Source organism: Schistocerca nitens, chromosome 4 (genome assembly GCF_023898315.1).
Source record: "Schistocerca nitens isolate TAMUIC-IGC-003100 chromosome 4, iqSchNite1.1, whole genome shotgun sequence".
NCBI classification, from domain to species: Eukaryota; Metazoa; Arthropoda; class Insecta; order Orthoptera; family Acrididae; genus Schistocerca; species Schistocerca nitens.
The window spans coordinates 817,210,955-817,236,369 of record NC_064617.1 but is presented as its reverse complement, the minus strand read 5'-3'; the positions used below and the strand labels follow the sequence as shown (position 1 = coordinate 817,236,369).

Genomic DNA, 25,415 nt, shown 5'->3' with positions numbered 1-25,415 from the left:
TTTTATGGAGGGGGGCTCCACCAAATTTACACAATATTCTGTTCAGACCCTATGCTTCTTCTGCACCCATTTTCCTATCTTATGGCTCCTATCCCTGTGACCATCCCATCTGCAAGACTTGCCGTGTATACCACCCTACCACCACCTAGACCAGCCCTGTAACTGACAAAACACATACTATCAAAGGGAGAGCCACCTGTGAAACGTTGTTATGTAAACAGTGTTTGGCCTTTCACATTGGTATGACTACCACCAAGTTATCAGTTATGGTGAATGGGCTTAGACAGAGGAGGTATACCGGCAACACACAAGATCTTGTAGCAGAGCATGCTCTATGAAAGACAGTCTTGACCTTGGTGCCCATTTCACCACACATGTCATCTGGATTCTCCCCCCCCCCCCCCCCTCCTCTGCCCCCGACAGCATTTCCTCAGAACTATGCAGGTGGAAACTGGAATTACAACAGTACTTGATTCTCACAACCCACCTGGTCTTAATTTACCTTAATTTCTTTGGTCTCAGCATTTATTTTCAGTACCCATTCCTTTTCTTCACTGCCTTTTAGTTTTCTAGATCTTCTATTCAATGACCTGTCTATTTTCCCCCACTCCTTCCCTCCCTCACATGTCTACCACGTAAAATGCACTTAGCTTCCTGTTCTTATTAACTCTTGCACAATGTTTTGTCGGTAATCTCTACCTTGCTTTTAGCCTGTCTTCCACCTTTAAGCTCTCAGGTTTTCAAATCTTTTCTAGTGCAGTCCCCAACAATCAGTCTTTTATTCCCATCCCATACGCCTTGGGTGACTTTTTTGTAACTCTTTCCACTTTCTGAACCTTGCCAGTCCTTTTCCTTGATCCCTCTTCTTTCCCCTTCAGCCCTTCTGATGGAGGAAGGAGCTACTGGCTTTGAAAGCTTGCACATTTCCTCCTGTGACTGCTTGGAGTAGATTTTTTATCTATCCAATTAGATTATGTTTTCATGTACAGTATTTTTAAAAATTGATTATTTTCATAGATATATTTTTATTGTTTATTATATTCTGAGCACAAGATATAACTCTAGGTGAAGCCTGTCTTTCCTCCTTTTTTCTGTCCAGTTTCCACAGACAGGGGAAAAATTTGAAAGAATTGAACAGGTAAAATTAGCTAGGTTTTCATTTTCTACACTTCACTGACCTCATGTAATATCTGATCAACGTGATCACTGTAAATTATGGCCATATGTTCTGAATTAACCTCTATTTGTGATTCTGATGACCAGTATTTTTCTTCTACAACCTAACAGAGCACATCGTTTTGTCATGATTTGATAAAGCAAATATTGTTTGTATTACAATTACTGGCTAAAAGCAGTTGGATCTAAAAGCAAGTTTCAAGTTGCTGTTACTTGATTATGGTCTACCCTGTGAAAATTTGACCACAGCTTCACCTCATCACATTTAGGTACTATTTGACAGAAAATAGACATAAGAATCTACAAAAACCATAATGACTCTTTATTTAAATTTTTCATAATATTATTAATGCTCTAATTACAGACTGAAATTTACTCTAGTTATATTTTCAGTGGATTTGATAGTTTACACACACACACACACACACACACACACACACATGTTCTTTATCAAAATACTCTCTCTGTCACACAGATTCTGCAGTCACATATCATTCTGCTGGTGGTGTTAAGTATGATAAATGATGAATATTTGTGACAAGATAAAATTCTGTGCTGGACTGGGACTAGTCACTAGTTCATTTACATATTTTTTTAAAAATTCCACAGAGGCACTTCCACATTACTGCAGGACTAGCATCTCTGGGCGAAAGGATATATCGGAGAGTTTGACTTGCAGGGAGAGGTCCCCAGAGGTGGGATTGACTTTTTGGATCCATATATACAGTTATGTAGGTTAAGATCCAAGGTATCATGCACTGCAGTCATTCACCCTGATGGGGTTTCATTTTGGTATAAATGGTGACAAAATTTTGCATGATGCTCAATAGCATTAAAAAGGTTGTAATGTCCAGAATGGTTGTGTGGTATAATGGATATGGTAAGGATTTCACATGCAGGAGGTTATGGGTTTTAATTTCATCATGAGCATCAATTTTTATTGAAATGACTTTGATCATAATTTTTATTCAATTAATTGATTTAAATGTAATTTTTTATTTCTATTCCTTTGTCACATCATTTTGATCATATCAGCTTCTTCATTTGCTCTCATTTTTCTTCCTATAATTCTTTTTCTACTTGAAAACTTTTTTCATGTGTTTTTGTTTAATTTTATGTATTAATTTTGGTATAATTTCAATGTTTTTATTATTCTATTTTTATTTTTTTTTTTTTGTCGAGATTATTACATTCATTATATCTATTCCTCATATTGCTTGTTTAATATATAAACCCATCGTTTGTTTAAATCTTCATCTGTGTTATTTTGTCCATAGTGCATTACGAATTTAGGTTACGTTTTAAATATTTCTATGATGATTACCATGAAAAAATGCACATCTTGTAATAGAAAATGCATTTTTCACACCCCTTGACATTCAAAATAAATATATTATTTCGTCTTTTGTTTTTTAACTGTTGGATCAGAATGTTCAAATAATAGATTATTATAGTAGATAAATGTAATTAAATTCACATTCACAAAAATTCTAAGTGGAGGAAGAATGATACAAAGAAAAAATGAAACACATTAAAAAGTTCATATGATGATTAAAATGATGTGACAAAGGAATACAAATAATAAATTACATTTAAATCAAATAACTGAATAAAAATAATGATCAAAGTAATTTTGATAAAGATTTAAAAATAAAAAAAATTCATGTACTTGACAAGGTTTGGAACCCACAACCTCTTGTATGTGAAGTTCTGACCCTACCCATTACACAACACAACCAGTCCACAGAGTACAACTTTTTAATGCTACTGAGCATCATGCAAAATTCTGAAATTTATTTTTGTCAATTACTCACAAACAAGGGCCCACCGGAGTGAATGGTTGCAGGGTGTGATGCTTGGGATCTTAACCTACATCACCATATATTTGGTTTCAAAAAGTCAATCTCACCACTGAGCACCTCTCTTTGTTAGTCACAGTGTTGAACTGTTACTAAGAAGATCTGTTTTTGCTCTCTATCAGAGAATACACCATAGAGAACATCTATCTCAACTTAAAATTATGGACTGTGCCAGAACTCAAACCTGAATGCAATGTCTAGTGGAGAATATTCTCTACAAAGATGTAACAATGCATCCTATTGTTATCAATGGTGTGTTATTGTACTCTGTATGAGGTGTTTTATTTAAAAATCATATAGAAAGAAATTTGTAAAATTACAGTGAGACAGAATGAGCTTTCATTATTTATCTTCAGAACATAAAATTTGCTTCCTGAAGTAAGTAACTGTCAATCAATCTGTCTTCTTGATGTTTTACAGTTTTCTCAAATTAAAAATCTCCTCTTGATACAAAATAATTTTTTTTGTTCCAGTAATGACAAAATAATGATTCAGATAATGAGAAACAAATAATACTTTCAGTTTTGTCCATCTCCTTTCTTTTCTTTTCTTTTTCTCTCTTTCTTTCCACTTTTTAATTAGGCACACAAGAGCACTTCAACATCTGTATGAGTAAATTTTTCTAACAATAAAATAAAACAATTTGAGTGAAACAGTTTAATATATTGCCCCATGAATCCTATGTACTTCCCATTACTCATCTCTTGTTTTCTCTGTTTTACTTTAACTCGTATCTTCTCTCATGTAGGTATTTTATGCTTACCTGAGCAAGACCAAGGTCTGGTAACCACTCACTGGACACCCATGTGTGTCCTAGCTGTGCTATACATGGGTATCGCACAAGTGCAGGGTGCCTATGCTCTTCAATGGCCAGGCGAAGCTTTTTTCGGTGCATAGGATGTGTTATTCCTAGCCCAAGTTCTAGCTCAACATCGCTAAGTTCAAGAAGCACCTGAAATTTGTGTTTTTTCATTAGATAATTTGGTTTTCATTAGAGTTAATTGAAAGTTTTATAAATTTTTGGATGTATAATAATACTAAACTCAAATGTATATGGCTAGCGAGAAGATACAATATCAGCATTACGATAATGATTAAAATTTGTTCTACTGTATTCATTTATGTATTAATTCAACGATTTCCATGATGTGTTTCATAATCCCACCAAGAAGGAGAATGAGTCTTAAGGGATGTGGAAGGAGTCAAGTTATACGCTAACAGGTACAAGCAGATACTCAAGGCTATTTCTGTGATAGATTTGGACTTTTTTCAATATACATCTATCATTAGCAAACATTACAGTTTTCTAAGGTGTTCTTTTTTGGTAAATGATTTGTGCAGGTAAAGAACTGGATTGGACAAGTATTGAACCACACAGGATACCACATTCAAAGAGACTCTCCGTTTTCTGCTATAGAGATATGACTCCATTCGTGCAAGGCAAATATCTTTATACTACAGCGCTTTAGTTTCTTTAGTTTGCCCGTTAAATTTTTATCTTCACACATTCAAATTCGTTGCAAAGCTCAAAGAAGATGTCATTTGGATAATTTTTCTTCTTTTTGATTAGATTAGATTAGATTAGATTAATACTAGTTGGATCATGAATACGATATTTTGTAATGATGTGGAACGAGTCGAATTTTCCAGTACATGACATAATTAAGTTAATTTAACAACATAAGTAAGTTAATATAACAACTTTTTTAGTTTTTTTATTAAAAAAAATTTTTTTTATAATTTTTTGTGTTTGGTTTTTCTTTTTTTCTTAATTTATATCTAAAAATTCCTCTATGGAGTAGAAGGAGTTGTCATTCAGAAATTCTTTTAATTTCTTCTTAAATACTTGTTGGTTATCTGTCAGACTTTTGATACTATTTGGTAAGTGACCAAAGACTTTAGTGGCAGTATAATTCACCCCTTTCTGTGCCAAAGTTAGATTTAATCTTGAATAGTGAAGATCATCCTTTCTCCTAGTATTGTAGTTATGGACACTGCTATTACTTTTGAATTGGGTTTGGTTGTTAATAACAAATTTTATAAGAGAGCATATATACTGAGAAGCTACTGTGAATATCCCTAGATCCTTAAATAAATGTCTGCAGGATGATCTTGGGTGGACTCCAGCTATTATTCTGATTACACACTTTTGTGCAATAAATACTTTATTCCTCAGTGATGAATTACCCCAAAATATGATGCCATATGCAAGCTATGAGTGAAAATAGGCGTAGTAAGCTAATTTACTAAGATGTTTATCACCAAAATTTGCAATGACCCTTATTGCATAAGTAGCTGAACTCAAACGTTTCAGCAGATCACCAATGTGTTTCTTCCAATTTAATCTCTCATCAATGGACACACCTAAAAATTTTGAATATTCTACCTTAGCTATATGCTCCTGATTAAGGTCTATATTTATTAATGGCATCATACCATTTACTGTACGGAACTGTATGTACTGTGCCTTATCAAAGTTCAGTGAGAGTCCGTTTACAAGGAACCACTTAGTAATTTTCTGAAAGACGTTATTGACAATTTCATCAGTTAATTCTTGTTTGTCAGGTGTGATTACTATACTTGTATCATCAGCAAAGACAACTAACGTTGCCTCTTCATGAATATAGAATGGCAAGTCATTAATATATATTAAGAACAACAAAGGACCCAAGACCGACCCTTGTGGAACCCCATTCTTGATAGTTCTCCAGTTTGAGGAATGTGCTGATCTTTGCATATTATGAGAACTGCTTATTTCAACTTTCTGCACTCTTCCAGTTATGTACGAATTAAACCATTTGTGCACTGCCCCACTCATGCCACAATACTTGAGCTTGTCTAGCAGAATTTCATGATTTACTCAATCAAAAGCCCTTGAGAGATCACAAAAAATCCCAATGGGTGGTGTTCGGTTATTTAGATCATTCAAAATTTGATTGGTGAAAGCACATATGGCATTTTCTGTTGAAAATCTTTTCTGGAAACCAAACTGACATTTTGTTAGTACTTCATTTTTACAGATATGTGAAGCTACTCTTAAATACATTACTTTCTCAAAAGTTTTGGATAAAGCTGTTAGAAGGGAGATTGGATGGTAATCGTTGACATCAGATCTATCCCCTTTTTTATGCAAAGGTACAACAATAGCATATTTCAGTCTATCAGGGAAAATGCCCTGTTCCAGAGAGCTATTACACAGGTGGGTGAGAATCTTACTTATCTGTTGAGAACAAGCTTTTAGTATTTTGCTGGAAAAGCCATCAATTCCATGCGAGTTTTTGCTTTTAAAAAGTTTATTATTTTCCTAATTTCAATGGGAGAAGTGGGTGAGATTTCAATTGTATCAAATTGCATAGATATGGCCTCTTCCATTAACTGCCTAGCATCTTCTAATGAACACCTGGATCCTACTATATCCACAACATTTAGAAAATGATTATTAAAAGTATTTTCAACTTCTGACTTTTTGTTCGTAAAGTTTTCATTCAATTTGATGGTAATACTGTCTTCCTCTGCTCTTGGTTGACCTGTTTCTCTTTTAATAATATTCCAAATTGTTTTAATTTTATTATCAGAGTTGCTGATTTCAGACATGATACACATACTTCTGGATTTTTTAATAACTTTTCTTAATATAGCACAGTAGTTTTTATAATGTTTGATAGTTTCTGGGTCACTACTCTTTCTTGCTGTCAGATACATTTCCCTTTTCCGGTTACAAGATATTTTTATACCCTCAGTAAGCCATGGTTTGTTACATGGTTTCTTACGAGTATATTTAACTATTTTCTTGGGGAAGCAGTTTTCAAATGCATTTACAAAAGTGTCATGAAATAAATTATATTTTAAATTGCCATCAGGTTCACGGTACACCTCATCCCAGTCTAACTGCTGTAGGCTTTCCCTGAAATTTGCAATTGTTGAAACGTTGACTGAACGTACTACTTTGGAGGACTGTTTAGTACTGCTGAATGGAGCTATGTCATATATTGATATTGTATGTTATGAGGGTCGGATGAAACGAAATGCCTCCACCTCTGTAACTTGGGTTTTGGTGAGAATATTTTAATAAACCAAATGCACAAATAATCCTTATAATTTGCTCTTTTCCACATATGCACCAGACAATTGGATGCTCTCTGCCATTAACAAACAAGTTCTCTGAAGCTGTCAGGGAAATGTAGACACACAGCCTCCAGCAGTTCGCTAACTTTATCTAATATTCATGGTAACAGATGGTAGACCAACAGCGCCAAATCTAGACTTTATGGAGGATGCTATATGGCTGTGACCTTCATTTTCTGCTGTGGCACTATATGAAGTGTGCAGTCTGGTACAGTCATGCTGCTGGAAGATATTTCCCTTTTTCTTTCAGTTCCTTGTTATTCATCATATCAAAGTTTGAGATGTTGTCATGTAACACTGAACTGATTGGTGTTCCATGTTTTGCTTGTTCAGCTCAGTGACCATGTCACATGACATCCAACTCTTCCTTTGTCATGCAAGTCAGACATTCCTGCACCATCAACTTTAATCTTACTGGACCAAAGATGGGCAGTGCTTAGGATCAACACAGTCACCATAAACATAAATGGTTAGCATTCTTTGATGAATTTCCTTCTGCTGCCAAACATTTTTGACTGACCTTCCATTATTTACTCTATAATAACACAACTGTTCACTGCTAAGGCTTCCTGTCAATTGGAACTATAGAAGAGAATCTACAGAATAGTTCAGTGCCTCCTGCATATCACTGATACCAGCTTTTGATGAGTTACAAAAGTGGAGCCATTACTTTTCTTTCAATATGGTTTGTGCATGTAGTGTTCACAAAGCTTTCAAGTACTTGGAGAAAGGTAGACATGAATGTTAAGAAGATGCAATATGATTTTAGTCTTCCAGAACTTCCTAGACTGTCAATATGACTTTATTTATACGCAGCTACTTATGATAATACTAGCTTATTCTGATTGACATAGTCAAGCAAGCAAACTAATATGACTTGATAGTATTTAGTGGGGTGATAGTGTTCTCAAAAGTAGTTGTGAATGTAGAAAGTCATATTCTAGCTTCTTGGTAGTTATGTCATCTTTTTTCAAGATCATATATTGCTTTCCATGTAGAGTAAACTTTTTGTTAGAAGCTATCTTCTCACAAATTTTGGAGAACATAGAGGGAAGGGGTGGGTTGCTTATTTCTACTTTCAGACAAGGATGTATTAATACTGCAGAGTTCAATTTTTCAGAAAATATATCCTGACTCATTGACTTATTTCTTAGGCAACTCAAAGAGGACACTATCGAGTCAGCACAAAATTTTAGTACTTTGGTTAGAATACTGTTATAGTCAGACGAGGTACTGCTCATCAGCAAACTAATGATTTTTTTTGTCTTTCTAAATGGAGAGTTGGCAAAACTAATTCCTGCTGGTGTGTTATGAATCCATCCACCCACTCTGGTGCCCTATATCTGGCCAATGCCAGGCCAGGATTGGTGTGATACTTCTCCAATTGTGTGGAGAACCTTATCTGTATAGAAGCTATTATTATGCCTCCCAAATGCATAACAGAGCTACTGCCAGCTCCCCTCCCCAGGCAGGAATTTGTGTACACCCTCTGTCTGCGTACAGTGTATGATTAAATTGCATGGTCGAAAGTGACATTGTTTTTCAATGTTTGAGCATTGTGTAACTGAGGCTGAGTCTGGGAACCAGTGCAGTATTTACCTAAGTGGATGTGGCAAACCACCTAAAATCAAGGGCACAACTGGCCATCATAATGGTTCCCATTGTTAATTCATAAGGCAGATTCGATCTGTGCCTGGCTATCCAGACAGGTCGTAGCATGCAATGCCTGTCTAAGTAAGCCTAAAGGATCTGCTTTTGATTATCCATTTTTTGGTCATTGTGTTTGCAGCTACTGTCAGGAAGAATTCATTGACTTTAGGGGCAAATGATTAAACCTAACATCAAATGTCTCACAAGAATGTCACCAAAGAGTTGATTATCATTTACCTTGTCAAGTGTATTTTTTTTTTCTATGCTTAATAAGGCTCCACTTTACCTTTGCTTTTTCCCTTGTAATTTTGTAATTTTTGTGCTTGGTTCATTGTTTCTTTTTTTTTTCTTTTTTGGTGACATGGGGAATAATTTGTCATCACTGGTTTTAGTGCATCTTTAAATCTTGATTAGAGCTAGGTTTCTTCATTAAGGAATTTTCTCTGTTTCTGGCAGAAGATACTTTGATTACAACTGGTAGTCACCCTTTCCCTCAGCTTCCACCATATTTGCCTGTGACTATTATAAAGAAAATTAAGTTTTTAGAGCTGTAGGTTAGTTTTAGAAAAGAATTAAATTTCTCAAATGCTGCAAATTTTGTTCTCATTGTTCATCCGGTAAATTCTTTCTGAACAATGTGACTGCATTTGCAATTCTTTGAAACTAGTAAAGCCCTACTGAGAGGGATGCTTTATTGTTGTTATTTTATTGTTGTCTTAATAGAACTTGCATTATAGCCAATATGTTTTGATCGAGGAAATTACTGACCCCTGAAAGAAATGAAAACAGGAAAGGCTCCTGCTTTTGATGGAATAATTCATAGTTTCTGCTTAACTGGGTGAAATATGCAGTAATGCAGCTCTAAAGGTGTATCACTGATATAATGCAATTGGCAAACATACCCCACCTCCTAAGATAGCAAAAATAGTTATCGACTTAAATCAGGTAAATCCACTAACATATCCTACGCCTGATCACCCTACTAAACAAACAAAACTGTACAGATCAGGTACGCTAGCACTTTGCATCTACAAAGAGCCTTGCAGAAGCATCTAAAGATAACTGCTATGTTTATTTTTTGACACTGTCTCAAGGCAGAGCTTAATTGGCAACTTTTTTTGTATCACAGCCTGCCAAAAAATAGATCACATACTGAATAAGGTGCTTAGCAACAGACTGTTAGAAGTTGTCATAAGTAATAGAAGGAGCAAACAAATATACTTAAGCAATGGGCTTCCACAAGGATCCATTCTGACATCACTTCTTTATATATGCATATCACCAACATATCTGAGATAGAGTCTGTAATATTTGGGTACTGTGTCTCTGGGAAATAGCTACCCAACATAAGTGCATGGAAACAGAAGAGGAAGTATTGTTGAAGGACTTAAGAACTCCTGCATTATACTTTTGTGAATGAAGACTTTAACATTGAACAACTAAAACAGAATCACATGTTTCTCCTTAAACAATGGATTGCCCCATCACAGATTACAGCACATTTTGAGAACAGCACTCTTCCTTACAGTTAAATTTCAATACTGCAGAATACAGAGCACCACTGTGGCTCAGTATTGCTCATCTGAAGAAGGTCAACATAGAATTGAACCATTCAGTGTGACTGATACCCGGAACAGTAAGGTATCATGGCCTTGGATCCTTATGCTCTGCTGCATTTACCCAATCCAAATATGGTGGAATCATGCTCTTGTCAGAAAATACTCTGCTTGGAAAAGTGCAACACCCTCATGGCTTGTTTTCAGTGACACCTGGGTATAATATGTGTGTACTGAGGGGCTGTAGTGTGATTGATCATTTGTCACAGTCATTGGTGATCAAATGGCTCTCAGGAGCCCTGTTTAGGTGTCCTCTGTTTTGACTTTGCAAACAGTAACTGAGCTGAGTTTAGAGGTGAACAGTGTTTGCAACATTGATTCTAGGGTACAATTATGTCCCACCGATGATTACAAACTCCTGTAGAACTGTTGAAAGGCTTGAGCCATTTGAAAGGGATCGCATTGTTGGTCTGTGGGAAGCTGGATGGATGTAATGTTGGATTCTGTGCATGTCAGGTACAATGTATTGGTGATGTGTTGCTGCTTCCAACAGTGGTCTGTGGAACATTCTCACACCTGTCAACCATGTAATATTTGTATGCATAGAATGGATGCACACTATAATAAAACTGGTTATGGTGAGATGAATACACTAACAGATCTTGGATCATATAAAATGACCAACTCCTAAGTTGAATATTCAAAACCCAGAAATTCACTACCATAGAGTTATATGAAACTGTATAAATGTCAACATATATAAACACTTAATGTAATTACAATGACGATTATGGACTTCTTAAAAAGAGAAGCAATGATAAACAATTACTTGTACTTTATTTTTGAAATGTATGTTTCAGAGTTGGTTTTGCACAAATAGATTGATATGTGATAGTATTTTCTTTGCTACATGTTGTTAGAGGTAAATCTTTGTCTTTGTGTAGTTATTAGTATGCGTTTGAAGCATGAGGATGGAGTACAAGTTATGTGTGTCGTGTTAGCATCATGGATGATGTTGATTTGTATTGTAAAATGAAATGACTGAAAATATATGTGTTCAACACCAGAAAGTCCACCAGTGTTCATGTTATTCAACAAAATGAAGCTGAGCATCCTCTAGAACAGTATAAAAAGTTACATTTCAGAATGGTCTATGAGCCTACAACTTACAACAAAGAAGAAGAATAAAAGATCAGTATTATGAAAACTGTTTGTTCAGCTTCTACCATCGCTATCTCTCACTGCAGTGTGTCACTAACTCAGCATGCAAAGTGCTGTGAAAATGTGACCAGCTGCCTAAATTATAAACTTGCTTCAAAATTAATAAGTCAACATTGGGCTACAAGAGGGTGGTTATGGTTAGAATGCCCAGATCAACACATTGTGCAAGCAGTGGTGATCAACAGAACATCATCCAGGGATGAAATCCAGGCACATGTTGCATCTGCTGTGTCATCACGTACCGTTGGTAACCATCTGCTTGCAGCAGGATTTAGATCATGTGTGTCTCTGACCAGGCTACAATTGGCACCACAACACTGCCAAGCATGGCTACTCTGGTATTGCAAAAGAGTCAAGTGGAGAATAAAATGAGACTCTGTTATCTTCAGTGATGAGGGTACATTCTGTCTGTATGTGAGCAATGGATGTACATGGGTATGGCGTAGACCTCGTGAGCTGCCTATTCCAGAGTGCATTCCCCCACAACACACAGGCTGCATCCCATGCTTCATTGTGTGGGGGCCATCTGTTGCAACTCTTGGTCACATTTGGTGTCACTTGAAGGGTAAAGCAGCCAGTGCCTGATACACATTACATAGGCTGTTATGTGCATGCTATTGCCATTTCTTTGACAGGAAGATGACATGAATTTTCAGCAGAGCAAAGCACATCTACATAAGGCTGCTGTGATGCAACATTCTCTTTGTGGTGTACAACAACTGCCCTGGCCAGCAAGATCATCAGATCTCTTGCCAACGGAACACATCTAGGACATGGTAAAGCAAAAACTTACTTGTTCTTTTGGGAGTGCCAGAATCATTTCCGAATTGCAAGAAAAGGTGCAAGATGCTTTGGACAATGCAGAATGTCATTTGGCATCTTAATGATCTTTTGTGTGTGAGAATACGTGACTGTTTTGCTGCCATATGGGGCTTCACTACATATTGATGAGATTGTTTGGGCAGTGATGTGTGTTTCATTTGATCTAAATTTGTTATCATATACTCCTACAGTGGTGAATTACTTATCATGTCACTTCTCAATAAACTGACCTTGGCCTTGAGTGTTTTGCATTTTTGTCAAGCAGTGTATATTTAAATATAAAGTAATCCTTTACTCCTAGTTCACCAGATATATAAAGATGCGGATGATATGAGCTCTGCAAACAGGGGCCATGTTGTCTAGGAACACAGCAGCACCACTAGGGGTCAAACATTGTACCATGTACAGATCTAATCAGTCAAAATGGTCACGCCGGCCGAAGTGGCCGTGCGGTTAAAGGCGCTGCAGTCTGGAACCGCAAGACTGCTACGGTCGCAGGTTCGAATCCTGCCTCGGGCATGGATGTTTGTGATGTCCTTAGGTTAGTTAGGTTTAACTAGTTCTAAGTTCTAGGGGCTAATGACCTCAGCAGTTGAGTCCCATAGTGCTCAGAGCCATTTGAACCATTCAAAATGGTCACATAATCCTTTGTAGTAAATTGACCATGCAAAGTAACCAAGGGGCCCATGGAATACCACAGTATGAGTGTCCAAATCATCAACAAACAGCCACCATGTTTCGCTCTTTGAAAAAAGACTCATCTAACCAAACAACTTCCTTCTATTGCTTCATAGTCTAGGTTTTATGACTTTGGCACCATGTTTTTCTGTTACAGGAATGTGCATCAATGATGAGTGGTTTTGGAATTCAAGTTTGCCCTACAATTTCCAGATAATGGAGCTCCCTTCACATTGTCTTGGTGTTGACAGGGTTTGTGCATGTGACATTCAGTCCTGCAGTGATTTTTACAGCCATCATCCACATTTTTTTCCATCTCAATTCTGTTCAGTGACTATTGCCACAATCACTCAATGCACACTTTTGTCCACAATGTAACTTAGTGGATGACATTTTTTTCACTTTCCAGTATGCAGTATAAATCTTCAATACTGTGCATCTTGAAATATGAAACACTTCAGCTACCATGGTTATGGAAGCTCCCACCATATATGCACCTAAACTTTGCCCACATTCAAATTCACTTAACTCCAACTTCAACCACAGAGAACACTGTTCTGACCATGACTGACACTTGTAACACATTGAGGACATTGTGCAGGTGCCACTAATGTCAGATACAATAGCACAACCTGTAGGCTTGGCTAGTATCTGCTTTCATGTTCACAAAATCATTTCACATGGTGTTTCCATATTTTTGTCAAATCCCTGTTATCATGCATCTTCATTATTCAGTGTTAATAATCAGTATGCTGATTACAGGAGTATATATAGGTTTGCTGAAAACCATGTTGATAAAGAATAACTAATAATTGAAAATGTTGCTGTAGCATTTAATAGTAGATTTTGACAACCTGGAAATATTAACATAACCATTAGAAATCTATGACTCCAGACTTTACAGCAACATGTTTTAATTTTCCTGAAAGTAATTAATGTGACAGCTAATTAGTGTTAAAGCCCAGGGAAATCCAAAACTAATTTTGATTTTTGTATCATTATATCTGTCTGATTCCCAGGTTTATGACAGTACTTTTGTTGCCCTAAATTTTCTGGACTGAATACCACCCTTCATTATCCAACTAAGCCATTAATTAAACACCTGCATAATTTATCATCATTTCAAACTTGCCAACTGTACTCATAATTAGGTAAGTCACAACACATGCATACAAACATTTTTCCTTCATTAAGTAACCATTTGTTAGGTAAACCAAGTCATTGTTGGAACACATACCTTATCTACTAGTGTTCATTTCAACATATCCATTTCATAAACCGATATGTATCTCCTGAGATCATGAAATATTCATGTGCAATGTTATAGTACCTCTCCCCTCCCAAGAATCCTGTCTGCCACCAGCATCTATAAGACTAACCTTTCTGTGTTGGTTCTGTGGTCATGTAGTAAAGTTGGTGTCTAGAAAGTAGTTCTTTAACAGTTTGATACAAGTTTGTGCTTGTTTGGACCAGCTTATATATTGAAGGATATAACAGTCTGTCAGACGTAGTATTTGGGAACACTTAATATTGTTTCTCTCACTGACAACATGTCTGTGTGAAATAACTGTACAAACTTCATTGTTTGTTGCGAGCAAAGACTGCGTTTACCAGATTGCTCTTTGTAAATGTTTCTGTTCCATGCCACACTAAATGTTTATGGTGACTTTCATACAGTGCTCAACTTTCTTTCCCTACAAATTGTGAATTATGAGGTGAGTTTCATTATAAATGTAAACTGTCATCATCCAACAGATCAATTTAAAGTTAATAAATGTGTGATAAAGTGAAACTGAAAAAACAGTGGCATTGTGTACATTGTGTATAACATCATTCACTATGCCAGAAGTTTCCAGTGTGGAGACTACAAACTTATGCACAACCAAGATGAATAAGAAGATGAGTCTTGAACTAGTTTATTACTGTTTCAAGACAGATAAAAAATGAGAATGATGATTAGTTTCTCCACCAATAATTTCACCATGAAAATCATTTATGCCTTACTTTTCCATATTATGAAATTTTGCTATTAAATTCATCAATATTTTGTAATATTATTTTTTTCATGAAGAAGATGACTCTATCACTCACACATGTTCCATAAATTCCTTCATAAATGACAACCTTCAGGGACGTCGAATGAGTCAAGCTATACATTAACAGAAAGCTAAGGTACTATCACTGATAATCATGGGCATTATGTCTAGATTATGAAAGAAGCCACTTTCCTCTTCTTATATACTCATCTGCTCTTTGCAATTAATACTTCAAATGAAGAATTTATGTAACTTAACACAGATCACTATCAGTTGGCAGAACTGGCCAAGTTAAGACACGTTTAATACATACAGTAGAGTTATGTGGAATTTACACCATGAGTCCAAATATTCTGATCAAGAACTGTAAAAAGATAAACATAATATTCTCCTCTGGGACAGCACACCAAGATGTACAAACAGTTTCCTGTATTCACACCTCCACTTCACAAGCTTTATGAGCATATGTTCACTGCACTGAAAATAAGTAACATTTTATTTACAGGTGAGATTTTTCAGTTCAATTTGACAACTACCTTAGAAAAGTTTGTATATACTCTTCACCAATGAAAAGGGCATTGACAAATACTGTTGTTTTACATCAAATTTTCAGTACAGAGTCTCATGCCAGTTGTGCATGTGTTAACGCATTGAATAAAAATTATGTCACCTGATCAAATTGCTGACACATTGATTAAAACATTGAACTAATATTCAGGAGAAATTTGGTTCAGGTCTCCTCTTGTAATATCTTCCCTAAATCACTTTAAATGAATTCTTGGATTAATCTTCCAGCCTTGCCCATGTGCGCTAGTACCCTTATATCCAATGACCCAAGTAGCAACAGATCTGAGGAGTAACATGAAAACTGATCAAAAATGGATTAATATTTGCAAAAACTGCATCATCAAGAAGGAAACTGATATGAATACTGTATCACAGATTAGGTTCATGACAATATGAAATTATTATGACAGACTGTACACAAACTCTGTTAATACTGTATGGAGAGAAGCCCCAATGTACTACACTCAGAGCATCTTAACTTTGTGGCATGAGATGTTTCTGGAGACTCTCTCTATGCATCGTTTGTGTAGAAGTCCTGAGATCATTAAATGTTGTTGCTGGGCAACCACAATGAATAATTACTGACCAACCATATTAAAAACATTTTTGATGAACAAGATGTATGGTGAGTTTGTCTGGTATTGCCTTGCTAAAGTAAGGCATGTTGACAGACTCATTGAAATGGCAGTACTATAGGCTTTAAAATTTGACAGATAGAATGGTTGTAGCTTAGACTGCTCTCAATATGCAGGAGTAAAAGAATGAAAAAAGGAAGTAAGATTAGTGTTTAACATTCTGTTGACAATTAGGTCATGATAGATGGAGCACAAGCTTGTATTAGGGAAAGATGGGGAAGGAACCTGGGAACCTGGCTGTGCCCTTTCAGAGGAACTGTCCTGGCATTTGCATCACATGATTTGGGGAAATCTTGGAAAATTTAAATCAGGATGGCTGGATGCAGATTTGAACCATCATCTGCCTAAATGCAAGTCCAGTGTGCTAACCATTGCACTACCTCTCTCAGTCATAGGAGTAGAGATTGTATGTTGTGTGTCATGCCACCTGAAAGCATCAGATTTCATATATGTCTAATGTACCGCTCAGCACGGAGGCTGCCAAATTTTGACTACAACAGTAGTGTAGCCATCACTATAGGATAAGTTGAAGAGGGACTCATTTGAAAACCCTTAACTTCAAAAAGCAGAGCATCAAAACAGTGTTCATGTCCACTTTTCGGTCAGAAACAATTTTAGTTTCTGGTCTGTGTAATGCATTGCAGTCATGTGTGTACCACCAATCCATTCCACAACAAACAGCATGCAACTGTTGATGAAGACATGTCTGTACCTCTTGTCATGTTCCAGCATCAAGCCAACACTGTGGACAACACTTTGCCATCAGTTATTGCAATACAGATAAGGTGCTGGTAACTATGTGCTATGGTCTCATTATGTGTACCAGTACCTATCTGCTGCTGCATATGATGCTATATTTTTTCATTGGATCCATGTACAAATCACTGTTGCAGTGCTAAGCTTCCCACAGGGCAAACTACTACAGAATTACAAACCCATTTCTTACTGACAGATTATTGTGTCCTGTTTGAATTTTCCCACTTGCTGATATGCCCTTTGAGTTCAGTAATACATAATGGCACTTGCTCTTATTTTTCTGTATTCCTTGATATCCATTCTTTGTCTGAGCTTTGTGCAACACAAACTTTTACAGTCATGTAAGATAAGATACCGTTAGGCATGTGTGTACAACTTCTTGGAATTTAGTTATCTGTTTCCAGAATGTATCTTTCACTTTGCAATGGAGTGTGCCCTATTTTGAAACTTCCTGGCAGTTTAAAAGTGTGTGTTGGAGGGGGACTCAAACTCAGAAACTTGCTTTTGGGGTACTTTGCTTACTGACTGTGCCATCCAGGCACAGACAACTATTACCTACTGCTGTTGTTGTTCTGTGCATACATCTATTATCTACAGCTGTTATGCTGTGCATACATCTTGCAAGTTGAATTCATTAGAGCCATTCTTTTTGATAATTGTAATTTACACAAATATTAGTATGCTAAGTTAGGCCATTCCAGGAAAACTGAAACATAGACTGAACAATTATTTTATTGTGCTTCAGTACTAACATGTTGTTTTATATGTGCTTCATACTTTAGTACACAATTTCTATGTCACTTCTCATTAGTTTCAGACTTATACTTGTGAATACATGAACTAGAATAATAAATTCTGATAAACACTTCTTTGCCAAGCATAGAGAAGCAGCAATATACCTTTAGAAAGATTCTGCAATTGATTCCTAGTGCCAATGTGGCACCTACAAGTCATGTATTCTCACTAGCCGTAAGTACTGTGTATGATATAGGTGGAACAATTTGATGAATAAAATAATGACTCAAAAGATAAATGAATTACTAAGCACTGGATTTCTGTATCTACATCTACACTCCACAAGCCACCTGATGGTGTGTGGTGGAGGGTATTTGTGGTACCACTGTCTGATTCCCCTTTCTCTGTTCCATTCCCGAATGGCATGTGGGAAGAATGATTGTTGGTAGATCTCCACATTACCTCTAATTTATTCAACTTTCTCTTTGTTGTCATTTTGTGAGACAAATCTGGAAGGAAATTATACATTGTCCTACTCTTTCTGGAACATACTCTCTTGGAATTTCAACAGCAAACCTCTATGAGGTGGACAAAGCCTCTCTTGTAGCATTTGCCATTGGAGTTTGTGTCCATAACACTCTTGTACTGACTAAATGATCCAGAGATGAAACGTGCTGCTCTTCACTGGATCTTGTCTGTCTCCACTATCAGTATGATATGGTAAGGGTCTCAGGTTGAGCAATACTTAAGTATTGGTTGAACGAGGTTTTCTGTTAGCCCATCTTCCATGGATGAATTACATTTCTCTAAGATTCTACATTTCATGGAGATTCTTCCTATGAATGTCAGTCTCACATCTGCTTTTACTACAATTTGTATTATGTGGTCATCCCACTTAGGTTCACTCCTAGTTACACTGAAGTGCCAAAGAAACTGGTATAGGCATGTGTATTCAAATACAGAGATATGTAAACAGGCAGAATATGGCGCTGCAGTTGGCATCACGTATATAGGACAATAAGTGTCTGGCGCAATTGTTAGATCAGTTGCTGCTGCTACAATGGCAGGTTATCAAAATTTAAGTGAGTTTGAATGTGGCGTTATAGTCAGTGCATGAGCAATGGGATGCAGCATCTCTGAGGTAGTGATGAAGTGGGGACTTTCCTATACAACCATTTCACAAGTATACTGTGAATATCAGGAATCCAGTAAAACATCAAACAGCTGGAAAAAGATCCTGCAAGAACAGGACCAACGATGACTGAAGAGAGTCATCCAATGTGACAGAGGAGCAACCCTTCTACAAGTTGCTGCAGATTTGAATGCTGGGCCATCAACAATTGTCAGCGTGCAAACCATTCAATGAAACATCATTGATATGGGCTTTTGGAGCCAAAATCCCACTCATGTACCCTCGATGACTACATGACACAAAGCTTTACATCTCCCCTGGGCCTGTCAACACCAACATTGGGCTGTTGATGACTGGAAACATGTTGCCTGGTTGAATGAGTCTTGTTTCAAATTGTATTGAGTGGATGGACGTGTATGGGTATGGAGACAACCTCATGAATCCATGGATCCTGCATGTTAGCAGGTGGAGGCTCTGTATTGGTGTGGAGTGTGTGCAGTTGGAGGAGATATGGGATTCCAATATATTTAGATACGACTCTGACTGGTGACACGTATGTAAGCATCCTGTCTGATCACCCGCATCCATGGTGTTTTCTGATGGACTTCCAGCACTACTTCAGACATTGGTCGAGTCCGTGCCACATTGTGTTGCGACACTTCTGTGTACTCGAGAGGCCCCTACACAATATTAGGCTGGTGTGCCAGTTTCTTTGGCTCTTCAGTGTATTTTGCGATAATTCCTGTTTCCAGCAATTTGCCACTTATAGTGTGCAGTAGTGGATTTCTTTTTCTATGTTTGTGCAATATGTTACTTTTATTTACATTCAAGGCCTACTGAAAGTCCCTGCACCATTCATCAGTCTTGTGCAGGTCCTCCTCCTATGGCCTTCTGACATTTCTGCCTTCTTATAGACATCTGCACCATCTGGAAGCAGCCTTATGGTGCTTCCAGTGTTATGTACTGGATCATTTATGTATATATTGTAAACAATAATGGTGCTATCACATTTTCTGTGTTTTCCTGGAATTACCTATAATCTGTTGATTGCATAGCATTAAGAGTGATTTGCTGAGTTGGTCTGCAAGGAAGCCTTGAATCCAGTCACAAAAACATGGTCTGATGATCAGTAAGCTCATATTTTTTCTCACTGAATGACAATGTGAGATTGTATCAGATGTCATCCCGAAGTCAAGGAACACAGCATCAGTCTGAACACAGTTGTCTGCACTGCTGTGAGTCTCATGGAGGAACAGAGCAAGGTGAGTTTCACAAGATCTCTGTTTGCAGAATCCATGTTGATTTCTATAGAGGGGATTTTCATTATGTAAAAGATATAATAATATGTGAGCATAAAATGTGCTCAATAATTCTGCGACAGATTGTCTCAGTAATACAGGTCTAGAATTACGTGCATCTGCCCTATGATACTTTTTGAAAATGAGAATTACCTGTGTTTTTTTTCCAGTCACTATGAATCCTTCATTGTCACAGCAACTTATGAAAAAACTGCTGCTGGAAGGAGAGCAAGTTCTTTTGCATAATCTCTGTAGAACCTTACAGGTATCTCATCTGGTCCAGATGGTTTTCCACTACTAAACAGTTTTAGTTGCTTTTCTACTCCACAACAACTTATCTCAGTGTCTGCAATTTCAATGGTCATGATGAGTGAAGGGAGGGACCATTATTACTGTCGTCTGTGGTGATCACATAAACAGTCTACACCTGTAACTTAGATATATAGTTCACATCCATCATCAGTATGCACACATACTGCATGAGCATGCACATGAGTATGTATTTGTGTGCACACATCTATGTACGCTCACACACACACACACACACACACACACACACACACACACACACACACACACATGTTCCTGTGTCCTAATACTGCACCCCAACAGGGATGTGTAATGTTTTCACATGGAGCAGGAAGGTAAGATGGAAACTGAGGAGTAGGACAAACAGAAACCATTAAAAGAGCACTGTGAAGCCAGGTGAAGTACTCAGATTAAAAGAGAAGATGCTAGGAAGATAGAGAGATATCCATATTGAGTTTATAAAATAACGAATGTATGCAACAAGGAAAAGTATAAAGTTAGTGAGGGGACTGGGGGAATGGCTTGGGAATTTAGGCATGAGTAGGTACTGTGAAGGAATTTCAGTTTACTGACTAGCAGCAAGGGTTAGTGGAAATGAAGGCAGTGAGGCTGTGTGACTGAAGGGAATAGGAAACACTTATGTGTAGCATGCTCTTCAGTCAGGTGCTTAAGTTCACCTTTTGTAGTGGTGGCCTTTCATATGGGTGGAGAGTCTCCCTACCTTGTGACTTTGCTATTTAGGTCCACATATACTATATGTGACCACTATTAGACCCAACTGGACTGCAGCACTGTGAGAGAGGATGACTGTATCTATACTGTATGGGTATGCTCTGATGGAATTCACAAGTTTACTAACTGAGTTAGTCATTGACCCTTGATTATGTGCTTATTTGCCACTTGATGCCTTTTCTACACCTACACCTACACCTACTCTGCAAGCCACCTTGTGAAGTATTTGAGGATGCTTCTCATACCACTATTATTTCCTCTCTTTCCCATTCATTTTGTATGTGCAGGGAAGCAATATGTTGGTTATCTCTTTTTCGAATGTGTGATTTCAGAATAAACAGTAAACTCCTCTTACGATACGAAACACTTCTTTTGTAGCATTTGGAACTAGAGTTTGATGAGTATCTCCATAATGTTCCAATATTTACTAAAAAAAAAAACATGACAAAATATGCCATTCTTATCAATGTCAGCTTTATTATTAATCCTACCTGATAAAGGTCCCAGAATGATGAAGAATACTTAAGAATCAGTTGAATGAGTGTTTTATAAGTGACTTACATTTTGTAAGTGAATTACATTTTATAAGGATTCTTCCAGTGAATCTCAGCCTGGCATCAACTTTTCCTACAACCAGTTTCAACACTTTGGGGATGAGTCATGTGGCTCATACATTGTGTGGATAATACTCCAGAAAGATAAGCAGCATAGGACCTACAGAGACCACTTCTCAGCTTTGTAAATATATTCGAATATTGTCTTGCATCTGTCATCAGTAAAAAGGTACTGTATGATGCTTGTACTACCAGAAAAAAACACAGATAGCAGCACCTATTACTCACATTGGCAGGAAAGGAATACAGACAACAGTGTGTGTTGTTTGCTTTGTGATGTTTACATTTCCCTTGTTGCCACACGTTACACCTCACAAAGTCACATGCAGTGACCAGCAAATGGACTAATATCCTTCTGAACAGAAACAAATAAAGTGACAGAAGAAAGCTTTTTTTCACATTGTCATGATGGTGTTTGTAAATTCATGTGTTTTTCTAAATACACTGTCTATGTCTAAATGCAAACATCTTGTTGAATTTGTTACTGAATTGGCAGCAGTTTTGGTGAACAAAGATGTCCTGGTTGTATCAACTTCCACTCAAAATAGTTCACTAGTAAAGATACTCAGTGGAAGTTTTTTCCTAAATTTGTTGTAGCACAGAAATATCAAAATGGCTTCAGAGGAGATTTAAGGTTTGCGTAAAACGAGTCAAGACAAGATCTAGGAAAGTGGCAAGAAAAGATATTAGGTACTGTTGTGAAGAATGTGACACAGGACTTTGCTTTTCCAAAATGTTGGGAAATTTTTCATATTAAGGCCAATATAACTATGTAATTTTCAGTAAAAAACTACATTTTGAAACTGTTTTATTTCAGTACCAACAGCTTATAACTGTATCTCAATTTAGGAAATGGAAGATGAAAAATACATTTTTTGTTATTGTGAAAACAACACATTTTCAATATAAAACAATGGTCACTGTTTTAAGTCTATTTTTCTTTGCAGTAGTTCATAGAAAAAAAGCTGACAAGGTTCTTTATATTAGAATTTTCTACACAAAATTCAGAAAATGTATGAAAAAGCACAGTACTGATATCACCCAATTGAATTAGCCCTAGCTGCCCAGTCCTTGAAGTGTTAAAGAGATTGTTTCTACTTTAAGTCAGTCCAGATGGTTGTTCCAGATTTTACAGTTGTTACTAATTTCAGTGATTTATTGCCAATTGTGTAATAAAAGAGCAACAGGTATTTCTGCCTATTTATGTACAATGCATTACATTTATTTATGCTGAGAGTCAACAGCTAGTCCTTGCCCCAAACATAGACATTCCTCGTGTCTTTCTGTTATTTCACTACTGTTTCCTGCCAGAGCAATTCTTCTACGCATAACACCATCATCCATGAACAGTCTCACAGAGCTTCTGACATGTCCACAAGATTATTTACACAGATTGTAAATACTAATGGCCTTTCAGAAAGAATTTCCACACTGCAGCAGAGTGTACGCTGGTTTGAAACTTCCTGGCAGACTAAAACTGTGTGCTGGACAGAGGCTCAAACGTGATACCTTTGCCTTTTGTGTGCAAGTGCTCTACTGAATGAGCTATTCAAGCACAACTCATGACGCACCCTCACAGCTTTACTTCTGCCAATACTTGTCTCATACCTTCAAAACTTCACAGAAGTTCTCCTGTGTACCTTGTGGGTTAACACTTCTGGAAGAAAGGATATTGTGGAGATGTGGCTTAGCCACAGCCTGTGAGATTGTTTCTAGAGTGAACACAGTTTAAATCTTCCAAGAAATTTCAAATCAGCACACACTCCACTGAAGAGTGATTATTCATTCCGGAAAAAATTTCCTATGCTTTGTCTAATCCATGTCTCCCACAAAATCCTTTCTTCCAGTTTTGTCAGTTGCACAATGTGTGCAGCAGAACTTTGGTGAAGTTTTGAGGGTAGAGACGAGGTACTGGCAGAAGTAAAACTGTGAGAGTGGGTCATGAATTGTGTTTGGACAGCTCAGTCTGTAAACACCTGTGAAAGACAGAAGTCCCTGGTTCAAGTTCCATTCACAGTCTGCCTCACCTCAGGGAGCAGCACTATTACTACCATTAACTGATGTCCTTGAAGGATAAAACAAATGGGAAACAATGGTGTGATGCATTTTCTTGGGTGATGTTGGGCACACATACTTCCCTGGGTGACACTGGGCATATACATTTCCTTCAAAGAGGACTTGCAGGCATCTGTATCAGAAGTCTTGTATAGTGAACCATTGCATCTCACAGCAGAATTTGTTGACTGACCAAATGTGTCAGAGCTACTGAAATTAGTCAGCAGAGTATGAAAACACATCACTACCAAAACTACACAGCATAGATTGCCGCGCGGGATTAGCTGAGCGGTCTAAGGTGCTGCAATCATGGACTGTGCGGCTGGTCCTGGCAGAGGTTTGAGTCCTCCCTCGGGCATGGGTGTGTGTGTTTGTCCTTAGGACAATTTAGGTTAAGTAGTGTGTAAGCTTAGGGACTGATGACCTTAGCAGTTAAGTCCCATAAGATTTCACACACATTTGAACACATACACAGGATAACAAAAGTTCTTGTGAATAAGGCACTCACATTTTGTGACTATGTGATTTAAGAGATGACACTGTATGACTGGCACCCACAAAAAGTTCTTCAAAGGGGAGACACAGTTGTCATTGTACTGCCTGATGAGCCTAGTCCTCAATGATGATCCACTCACACACATGCCAGACACTGTGGCAAATATGCCAGAGGAGCTTGAACCCTTTTCATTGCACCACATTGAACAACAGACTGTCTTCAGCTGTGTCTACACCCCCAAGCTTGGATGATGAACAACACCCCTGTTTTAGCTGCCCACGCAGTCAGTGAGGCACTTACAGGATTGTATTCTGGACTGAGTGAAGGCAAAATGCTTCCTTCTCAATTGTGCTTCATACTAAAGAGAGGGGGGGGGGGGTGTTAGGGGGGAGTAGTCTCTGTGGGGCTTGCAGACTGTGAAGCAATCAAAAAAATTACAAAGTACAACCTGTTCACTAGGTCACCTCTCTGACATTCGAGTGAGGAGGGTTAACACAGACACTCTTTGCTTCAAGCGGTCTGGCTCTGACTATTGAAGAGTAAATGTGTGCTTTTAGATTGTGCAGTGTTATTAGCAGTAATGTGTCTTTTGTCAAGCAACATTTCAGATTTGAATACTTCTATTAACTTTCCTGCAGTGACAACTACATATGTATCTGTGTGCAAACATACCTTGCCACTCTTAACATTCTCTGCACATCGAGGACCGTACTGTGGCATACCGAGAGCAATTTCAAGCCATGCTAATACTGTAGGTGCTCGCCACCTTTCCATTGGGATGGAGGCAGCTTCTCTCAACAATCTCAGTTTTTCTGCATACCCTTCCTCTGTTAACGGTGACCAACTGCGGTATGCATCTGATGCTTCTGTAGAATTAAAATGAAAAATGCAATGATTATCACAGTAATGAATTTTCAGTTTTATATCCATGCCTTAAACAAAAAATCATGATAAATGAAACTC

At 37.4% G+C, this 25,415-nt stretch overlaps 1 protein-coding gene across 1 annotated transcript in view; it reads right to left on the bottom strand.

The window, feature by feature from the left end:
• Positions 1-25,415, bottom strand: part of LOC126252593 (kazrin) — a gene marked incomplete at its 5' end in the record, with an annotated part of 708,940 nt that overhangs the window by 112,741 nt on the left and 570,784 nt on the right. Inside the window, 2 exons of the mRNA XM_049953495.1 lie at positions 3,799-3,987; positions 25,125-25,318. Coding sequence (XP_049809452.1) covers positions 3,799-3,987; positions 25,125-25,318 — 383 coding nt within the window. The remainder of the gene's footprint in view (positions 1-3,798; positions 3,988-25,124; positions 25,319-25,415) is intronic.